Source organism: Hippoglossus stenolepis, chromosome 3 (genome assembly GCF_022539355.2).
Source record: "Hippoglossus stenolepis isolate QCI-W04-F060 chromosome 3, HSTE1.2, whole genome shotgun sequence".
In the NCBI taxonomy this organism is placed as follows: Eukaryota; Metazoa; Chordata; class Actinopteri; order Pleuronectiformes; family Pleuronectidae; genus Hippoglossus; species Hippoglossus stenolepis.
The window spans coordinates 1,571,829-1,582,429 of NC_061485.1; the positions used below are offsets into that span (position 1 = coordinate 1,571,829).

A 10,601-nucleotide genomic window follows, 5' to 3' on the forward strand; every position below is an offset into this window, starting at 1 on the left:
AGAGTTGGATAATGACAATCCTTGGGTCACCCTAACCCGAACCCTGACCGGCCAGGGCTTGTGTATGATCACACGCACGCACTCATGCACGCACACACACACACACACAGACACACACACACTCTGGGTCAATTCGACCCAGGAACAACACAAGGGATAAATACTAAAGTAGTTAAATATAAAAGCCACATTCTAGAGTAAAGAAAACAACAATTCGTACAAATTATATGAAAAACAGGAGTGAAAACATCTCTAGTATCATCAGGGCCCGAGCACCGAACAGAGGGAGACAGTGAGACAGTGAATTGTAAGGATTATTATTATTTTTCAGGCAAATGAATTGGCTTCTTGAGGGCTTTAACATGCTCCAATCGTTACCAAAGTTTGCAGAAAATTAGAAAGTGGTGAAAATGTGCGTATTCTGGAGTAATTTGAAATGGGCGTGGCAAAATGGCTCAACAGCGCCATCTAAGGAAAAGCCCCTCAGTTAGCTTTCACCGATCTTCACAAAGATCGGGACACACGTGTATCATGACCAGACGCACAAAAAAGTCTGGATGTGCATTGTGAAAAACACAACAGGAAGCCCGCCATTTTGGATTTAGTGGCCATTTTTATGTGGCCATTTTGACCATTTTAGACATTTTTACTTTGACATACTCCTTTTAGGGCTTTCATCAGATCAACTTCAAATTCGATTAGTGTCATCTCAACAAGATGGAGATATAAACTTTCAATAATCACATTCATTTCGTATGATTTTTTTCTACGATACCTGAAATAATAGCTCGATAACTTCACACATTAGTATTAAAAAGACAGCATCACTCATCAAGTCAATCAATCAAAGTTTATTTGCATTGCTCAAATTCACAAATGTGATTTCTCTCTGTGGGGTTTACAAATCTTTCTTAAAGGGTGCTTACAAAGTGTTTCAACGTGCACTGTGCGTGTGAAGACAAGTGTCTCTAACATCCGTCTTGTATGATGTGAAGGCAGCAGAATCCTCACTCCTCCTGCAGTCTGTGCTCACTTTAAGGGTCAGGATGAAAAGCCTGGACATCTGAGAGAAGTCTGGAGTTGAATTGACCCGTGCAGTTCAGTTGGTTTGGGCCTTGAAGACTCCCTCTGGAGGTATTCCAGGCACATTTAGCTGAAACCCTGCAGAACACAGCAGAGGGGTTTTATATCCCACCTGACGCTGGACAACCTGGAGATACGCTGCGATAACAGCAGATAAGATAAGATGGCTGTGGAGAGGAATGTCTGTTGTTGATCCAGACTGGATTTATTCTTTATTTCAGCTTCTTCACACATTGGGATTTTTATTGCCTTATAAATATATAAGAGATTTAAATGTATATAGACATGTATAAGAAACACATGTGATGAGAGCTGCAGGACAAACCCTCAGGGACTCGATCAGGACACTCTCCAATGGAACTGCTGGTTCAGATCAGGAAAATCAAAAAGAACAGAAACCTACGCAGCAGCAGATCAATATGCCCGTTCACTAAATATGTAAATACAACGAGGACGAGTGGATTCACACTTTACAGAGATGAGCCGTGATAAAAACAAACCAGGTTCCACATTTACAATGTGACCAAACATCCCATAACACTGATGCTCTGTAAATCCAACCAGAGTGCAGTTGGTCTGTTGGACATGTTGACGCTCTGAGTTCATTGATCACTTCATCAGTAAAGTCTGTTCAGTGACTCTTGTTCAGTGATTTCATGGACACACAATCAGTTTGTTTCACCTCCGTCTCACATGTGGAAAAGAAAAGAACAAAGAATCAGCTCATTGATGAGGATCAGGATCAATACAGGTTCTAAAACATCACACAACCTGATTTCTACTTTGATTTAGAAAACAACAGCAACATTAGTTCTTTCAAACACATTCATGTCAGTGTAATTATAGATTTCTGTCTTTACAAAGTGAGAACTAAATATGTGTGATAAAGGAAGGTCAGTGTTTGATTGACAGCTGATCTCTGTGCGGAGCAGAAACGTCACCACGACGAACTTTGATCAACAAACATGGAGACAAAAGAAGTTAAAGATTTACACACAGAATCTAAATCACTGCTTTTAATGACTCGAGTCTATTTGAGTTTACAGAACTCAGCTGTGTCTCCATCATAATAAATCCCAACTCCAGCATAGAGAGGCTGAGTGAATGTGGTCTGGACTCTGTGGAGGAGAGTCATGGTGTCAGAGACGCTGTAGAAGGACAGAACACCTGCACTGTGATCCAGGTACACTCCTACTCTGGAGGACACAGGACCTGACACTGGAGTGTTGATGCTGTTGTAATAAAAGTCATAACTGTTTCCATAACAAGATAATGACCAAGATTTATTATTTAATCCAAATCCACATTCATCTGAGCCTCCTGCTCTTCTGATATTCTTGTATGTGACTGCTACACCAACTCTTCCTCCTCTCCTCATCTTCACCTCCCAGTAACAACGTCCAGTCAGTCTCTCTCTACTCAGGACCTGAGGCCAACCAGTGAATCTGTCTGGGTGATTAGAATAATACTGTTCTTCACTCATTACTGTTACTTTTCTGTTTCCCTCAGATAATAACAGATCTTCGTTTACTGTGTTTGGATCCAGTGTGATTTTCTGTGAATATCTTAAGAAGTCAGCTCTGGTCTCTGGCTCTGGTTGTGGCAGTAAAACATCCACTTGAGACACAATCTGTAAAATCTCTGTCTCTGTCTCACTCAGAATGTCCTGTAGTCGACCTCTGACCTGGGACACAGCTGCTGTCACGTCCTCAAAGGTCCTCAGAGGACGGATCCTGATGCTGGATGAGTGTGTAGATTCACTGAGTGGTGACAGTGAGGGGTAGTTGTGTAGAAACTGGTTGTGATCCTCTGTGTCTGAGAGCTGCTTCAGTTCATGGTCTTTCCTCTTCAGCTCAGTGATCTCCTGCTCCAGTCTCTCCTGAAGCTCTCTGACTCGACTCACTTCAGTTTCCTGCTGGGATCTGATCTGCTGATAAACATCAGAGCTTCTTTCCTCCAGCAGACGGATCAGCTCAGTGAAGATCTTCTCACTGTCCTTCACTGCTTTATCAGCAGAGCCACTGACGGCCTCCTCCTCCAGTGGAAGCAGCTTCACATCTTTCTCTGTGTCCTGGACTCTCTGCTGGATTGTTTGTCTCCTCAGCCCGAGCTCTCTCTGCCTCTCAGTCCATTCTGCTGCAGCTGACACTGTGTCGTGGTCTTTATGTTCCTCCACAGAGCAGAGATAACAGATACACTGCTGATCAGTGCGGCAGAACATCTTCATCACCTCGTCGTGACGAGAGCAGATGTTCTCCTGGAGCTTCTCCGAGGGCTCCACCAGCTTGTGCTTCTTCAATGGAGCTGACTGAAGATGAGGCTGGAGGTGTTTTTCACAATAAGAGGCCAAACAAACCAAACAGGACTTGAGAGCTTTCAGTTTTCTCCCAGTGCAGACATCACAGGCCACATCTTCAGGTCCAGCATAGCAGTGATCAGCAGGAGCAGCTTGGAGTCCAGTCTTCTTCAGCTCCTCCACTAAATCAGCTAACATGGTGTTTTTCCCCAGGACAGGCCTCGGTGTGAAGGTCTGTCTACACTGAGGGCAGCTGTAGCTTCCTCTCTCCTCCTCTTTGTCCCAGTGGGTGTTAATACAGCTCATACAGTAGCTGTGTCCACAGCCAGTAGTCACCGGATCCTTCAGTAGATCCAGACAGATCGAACAGCAGAACATTTCTCTGTCCAGTTGATTTTCTTGCTGCGCCATTTCAGCTGGTGCCAGAGACTGTAGAACAGTTTCACTTCCTCTGAACAGAACCAGATCTCTGCTCCTCCCCCTCTCGTTCACCTCCTCTTTTTACCACGTTTTAACACACTATTGAAAAGAGCAACAATGTGGTCTTACCTCTCCTCACCAGTGTTGCCTCACTGTTTAAAGGCGACTGCCTTTGTTGCCACACTGTTTAAAGGCGACTGCCTTTGTTGCCACACTGTTTGCGTTCTCTTATTATATTATATTATTAAAGAGTAAAGTTGTGTTTTTATATTATGTGTGCCTTAGTGGTATATATCACTAGTTAGGGCCTGAGCACCAAACACAGGGAGACAGTGAGACAGTGAGACAGTGAGACAGTGAGACAGTGAGACAGTGAGACAGTGAGACAGGGAGGCCCTATTGAAATTGTAAGGATTATTATTATTTTTCAGGCAAATGAATTGGCTTTTTGGGGGCTTTAACATGCTCCAATTGTTACCAAACTTTGCAGAAAATTAGAAAGTGGTGAAAATGTACGTATTCTGGAGTAATTTTAAATGGGCGTGGCAAAATGGCTCAACAGCGCCCCCTGGAACGCAGCCCCTGAGTTCACATTGACCGATCTTCACAAAAATCCATACACAGGTGTATCATGACCAGACAAACAAAAAAGTCTAGAGGTGCAATTTGAAAAAAGCAACAGGAAGCCCGCCATTTAGCATTTAGTGGCCATTTTGGCCATTTTTCACATTTTTACTTTGACGAACTTGTCCCAGGGCTTTCATCTGATCAACTTCAAATTGAGATGAGTGTCATCTAAACAAGACGGAGATAAAAAATAACTCAAAGATCGATTTTTGTCGGATTTACAAAGTACTTCTTGTTTCATGGTGAATCAGTAGGTGGCGCTATGACACTGAGGAAATATTGACACATAGAGCTGTTCAGCCTTGGACTATAATCATGAGACAGAAGTTTGGTAGTGATATGACGATGCACACTGGAGTTATGACAACATCGTGTCCTTTGGCGAAGGATGGACCTTCGCCGCAACGCAATGTTTACACGGTTTGAGGAAATGTCACGATTCTGACCATGGTCCAATGACGTGTCTCAGCTCACTTGAGCTGTTTATTGTTAAGCAGCCAGGAGCAGTGCATCAAAGTATAAAACATGTCACTTTCTGTCGCCAGTAGGTGGCGCTGTGACGATGAGTCAATATAGATTAAATTTTCACCACTTTTGAGCAGGTTGAGCTCAAAAAGCCAAATCATTTGGGTTAGAATAATAATAATAAGAAGAGCCAACATTAACTTCAATCTAAATTAAATATGTTGTAAGAATTTAGATATTATTGTTATAAATAATTGTTATTATAGTAATTGTTAGAGACAGACTGTTTCTACAGTTTCCGCATTTGTCCACCAGGTGGTAGTGTTGTACTGTTGTTGTACTGATTGGGCCGCGGAGGTGGGGGGGGACCGGGAGAAACGGCTCCGAACCACGGCCACTAATCACGCACTACATTCCACGCCATCACGTGCAGCGCTGTCAGCATCACTACGCACAGACCGATCTGTCAAAAACAACAAATCTCCATGTTGTTGAGATGACGTCATTTAACGAACGAACGTGTAACGTCAAAACGTGTAAACGTGTAACGTCAAAAATTGGCGACTTCCTGTTGCGTTGTTCCATAACGCTCCGCCTTAACGCCTTTTTTGTGCCACTTTGTATATATGAATATGTATACAAAGTGGCACAAAAAAGCCGTACTGTTGTTGTACTGTTCCTAGAAAAAAAAATGAAAAAAAAAACATATATATAAAAAAAACCACTAAAGCCTAAATGGTGGGCTTCCTGTTTGGTCTAGCATATCTATCCAAGAGACTTATTTGTTTGTTATGAAAAGACACATGTCCCCATCGATTTTTGTACATGTCGGCCAATCGTGGTGTCGGGGCTGCCCTTTAGGAGGCGCTAGTCAGTTATTTTGCCACGCCCATTGGCAAAATAACTTAATAATTCCTTAAAACCATATGAATATTTTCAGGGGGGGGGCTGTTGATACACAAATGTAGTTTGAGGGAGGTTGAACCTCGGACACTGAAGTTACAGCAATTTCGTGTGTCACAGCGAGTTGATGAACTTTGACGCCACGCCACTATTATGGCGTTTGATGAAAAGTCTCAGTAATCTTATGCCGTCATTATCAAAGTCTTGAGACCCGTTTGACACAGTTTGATATGGCTGCAGTAAGTGGATGAGGAGGAATACATCAAGTTCGTCAAAGTAAAAATGTGGAATATGGCCAAAATGGCCACTAAATGCAAAATGGCGGGCTTCCTGTTGCGTTTTTCATAATGCTCTTTGAGACTTTTTTGTTTGTCTGGTCATGATACACCTGGGCTACGATTTTTGTGAAGATCGGTCAAAGGGAAACCTAGGGGCTGCGTTCCAGGGGGCGCTGTTGAGCCATTTTGCCACGCCCATTTCAAATTACTCCAGAATACGTACATTTTCACCACTTTCTAATTTTCTGCAAAGTTTGGTAAGAAGTTGAGCATGTTAAAGCCTCAAAAAGCCAATTCATCTGGGTCACTATAATAAGAATAATCCTTACAATTTCAAGAGGGCCTCCCACCGTCGGTGCTCGGGCCCATTATTATTATATTTTTTTATTAATTATTCTAATTTTTTTCATTTTTCATTTCATTCTTATCTTTTTCCATGACTTTTAATTTTAAATAAAAAATTGGAAATCAAGTTATATCTATTTTTTCATATTGAATTTGAGCCAATAAAACCCTAAATTCTGTTGGATCAGAGGGACGAGTTTATCTGGAGCAACATCCAGAATTTATCTAAATCTGAACTTCTCAGCGTTGAGTTGCTCCATCCTCTGAAAGCTGTGAAGAACAGAAGTTGATATCACCTAAAAGTCTCGCTTGGCTTAAGAGGAAGTTTTAGTTGGATCTCATCTGAAAATAGCTGGTATATAATATTGAATCTTTTTAATGTTCTCATCCCACATCACAAAATGGCTCTCCACTGGCCCACGTGGAACGATGGCACTTGGGTCTGCTCCTCTTTGTCAGCCAAAGGTGGCCTGAGCAGTAACACAAGGCAGTGTTTCAGTTTCTCTGCAGTTCATAACCAGTCCTTCCACTTCTCCTGCTGCCTTCAGCATTTACTCGCCCTCACTTGCTTCCTCTCCTTCTGCGTCGCAGTATTTTCTCCCTCAGGAGTTTCCCCTCTCTCTCTGTCACTTCCTCCATCTTGTTGGTGAAGCGGCACCATCATGACCCACTGGTTTCCACCTCACAGTTATTTATGCAGATACTGTAAACCTGTGTGTGTCCACAGGGCTGAACATGACTCATCAAGGTGACGAGTGACTCAGCTCAAACACGTGATCATGAACATATAGTTATTCACCTGCGAACAGGAACACATGACAAACAGGGGACCTCTCCATTGTCTTCAACTAAATAACTGAGTCCGTCCCAGTTCTGCCAAACTAACTGGGACCTTTGTTTCTAAAAATTACTTCATCCTAAAAACTCTGACTTTCATATGTACTGAGTTCCTGTGAGCAGAGATGGAGAGAAAATCCAAAACCACTGAAGTGTCAGAAAAGAGACGTGACAGCAGCAGCTGTGAGTTCAGAGCGAACCAGCTTCAGGTGTTTGTTCCATGTTTCATCTGATCTGGTAGTTCTGGTTTCACATGGGAATTTAGGGACTAAAGAACTTTGTCTGACAGGTTGCCATGGTAACATCGTGATGGTATCACTAGCAGCATCAGCACCTTCAGGCGCAGTACTACAGTACTCCACAGTACTACAGTCAGTACTACAGTACTACAGTACTCCACACTAGTTCAAATGCACCAAATGAACATCATCGTGGTTCAAACATTTTATCACCGGCGGCGAAGACTACTTCTTCTTCTTCTTCTTCTTCTTCTTCTTCTTCTTCTTCTTCTTCTTCTTCTTCTTCTTCTTCTTCTTCTATTGTTTAATGCTGTCTCTACTTCCTGTGATTGGTCCAAACTATCCACAAAGTGTTTTCACTGCAAACCAACAGAACCAGGTTCAGTTTGATCCAGACCCAGAACTCCTCTTCTGCTCTGAGGAACCTTTCACACCTGATGTTCAGGTTCAGACTGAACTGAAGAGTCTGAAGCTCTGAACCAAACCAGGTGTGAACGAGTCCGTGTGACCTGTGTCATTCAGACAGAAAACTTTTGTTTCACAGTAAAAAATGTTAAAAACTAGAAAGCTCCAGTTTGACCAATCAAACTCGACACCAGAGCCCAATGAGCAGCTTCAATGATCTGAAACAACAGAACTGGAATAATCACATGAATACTCTGTTGAAATTATACAGAAAGTAAGTTGTATCCTTTGTGTAAATATTTTCCCTCCGTGCCGTTTAAGATAACTGTGACCTACTTTCCAGACACAGGCAGAGCGCCAACACAAGGTTTGACTGCTGTTATCACACAGTAGATGATGTCACAACCTGCCGGGCCAGTGGGACTCCTTCTCTCCACCCGCCTCCGACACGCTGCATGGAAACCAACCAGAAGAAGCGTCGCTCTGCTCTGCACCATGTTGACTTATTTAAAATGCTGCAGAGTGAGGAAGTCAAACATCAGAACCTGCAGCTCAGCGGCGTTTGGTCTGAGCGGCGACGCCTCACCCCGCCGTGTCAATATGAAGTCAGACGTTCTTATGAACACGGATGTTTACGACCTGTTACGGACGTTATTTACCTTCCTCAGTCCTTCCTGCAGTGAACTGCTGATAACACGTTTAAATAAGGCCCCAGTTATAAAGAGTTTGTTTGCTTTTCATCTTATTCATGATTATTATGTCATTTACTTATAGAGATCAGCTCTAAGCATTAACATTACCTGTGAGTAGCAGGTTGGAACGACTGCGGTCGACTGATTGACCTCTTATCTAAAATCTATTTGGTTAAAATTTGCAGCTGTGGAATTATTAACACATTTCACTTATTAACATGTGAGTAGTTTGTCCAGCTGGTGACAACTTACAGAACCTAATGTCGAGGGAACCACACGGAGCTGTTCGTCAGAATGGAGAAGCTGCAGATCTGCTTCCTCTTTAACTGAGTTAGTTTATGTTCTGTGGTGACGCTGCTGTAAATGTTAGCATGATGCTAATAAAGGTTTTGGTTTCCTCAGTGTCAGGACACAGGGACAGTTTCACCTCCACATCAACACAGAGACGAACCAGACACGTCCTGCATTCGTCTTTTAATTTCTTCTTCATCCTGTTGGAGCAGAGACGATTAATCCGTCTGTCTGTCTCTCTGTCTCTCTGTTCTCTGCCTCTTTGACTCTCTGACTCTCTGTCTCTCTGTCTCTCTGACTCTCTGTCTCTCTGTCTCTCTGACTGTCTGTCTCTCTGTCTGTCTGACTGTCTCTCTCTGTCTCTCTGTGTCTCTGTCTCTCTATCTCTCTGCCTCTCTGTCTCTCTGACTCAGGAAATCCACGTTGCACTTTATGGAATCAAACCTAGTTTTCACTGAGACTTTCCTGAGAAATCCTGATTCATAAATTGTAATTGTTCGTCAGATTCATTGGAAACGTTTTCACACTTTGTTAAAACTTCTGTTGTTGTTGTGTCCTTTTGAAAAGTTTCAGTTTGGAAAACGTTTGTGCTGCTATTCAGCAACAAACACGTGTCGAGGCAGTAATCTGTCGTAATGACTTGATCCCTGTGTGGCAGATGGAGGTGTGTGTGTGTGTGTGTGTGTGTGTGTGTGTGTGTGTGTGTGTGTGTGTGTGTGTGTGTGTGTGTGTGTGTGTGTGTGTGTGTTTATCCAGCAGCAGTCTGTCTCTGACCTCTGACCTTTAACACCTTGTCTTATTAACCCTGAGGACCCTGTGGCAGCGTTCAGGTGAAGCAGGTCATAAAAATGACTTTTATACCTTCAATAAATGATCTTTAATAAATTCTACTGAAGTGGTGAGGACACAATGAATGCATGATTTTAGTTTTCAGAGGAAGAGAAGGCAGCCAGAAGAACGGCCTTCAAAATAAAAGTTTAATTATTATCATAAACAGGGGTTGAGTGTTTTAAAGATGTAATGGATTCATTAACTGCTGTTATAGAATATGTGTCTATCATCAATCTTCTACCTATCTGAGGTTCGGGTTGCCATGGCAATATGTAAATCAGGGTGCTACAGACACCCAGCTCCTCCTGGTGGATCCCGAGGCGTTGCTCGGCCTGATGGGATATATAACCCCGACAGAACGACCTCCTCAGCTGCCGTGGTTACAACACGTGTGTCACATCAGAGTGTTCAACGCGTCATTTACTTTTTAACTTAATGTTCTGCTGTTTAACAAGTAAAGTGTGAGTTTCCTACACCTGGTGGAAGATGTTGACCAATCAGAGACTGGGCTTCATCAGGAGGGGGGGGTCAGGAGGTAAAACCAAGTGTTAGAAACAGAGGCTTTTACACTTATTAAAATGATCAACCTGAATATGAACACAACATATTTCTTTGAACACAGGATTAAACTAAGTGTCTGGATCAAAAATCACAGAAACATCCAAACACGCCTTCGTCTCTACGTGTCTCCGTCTCTCTGCTTCTCATCTGGCTTTTTTATTATGATTATTATTATGGTTTTATTTTGAAGTTCCTAACCAGAGTGGGACTTCCGTGTTGTGAGCTGGTTGGCTTGACAACAGAGTGACGCGAGGAGGGGGAGGAGCCCGAGCAATGACAATGACCAATGACAGGACAGGTAGCAACAGGTGAGCACGCGCACACACAC

General features: G+C 42.9%; 1 protein-coding gene across 1 annotated transcript; it reads right to left on the bottom strand.

Annotated features, from left to right (window-relative positions):
• Positions 1-2,113: 2,113 nt before the first annotated feature.
• On the bottom strand, positions 2,114-6,257 carry LOC124851567 (tripartite motif-containing protein 16-like). The gene is made up of 2 exons (XM_047339419.1): positions 6,230-6,257; positions 2,114-3,795 (listed from the first exon to the last, which is right to left on the bottom strand). Exons 1-2 carry the CDS (start codon positions 6,255-6,257, stop codon positions 2,114-2,116), a joined length of 1,710 nt encoding a protein of 569 aa, XP_047195375.1.
• Between the last annotated feature and the right edge of the window lie 4,344 nt (positions 6,258-10,601).

Coding starts and splice junctions, on each gene's coding strand:
- LOC124851567 (XM_047339419.1), bottom strand. CDS start 6,257: ATGGCTCAACAGCGCCCCCTGGAACGCA. Junction 3,796..6,229: donor ACAGCGCCCCCTGGAACGCA/GCCCCTAGGTTT, acceptor CTCTGGCACCAG/CTGAAATGGCGCAGCAAGAA.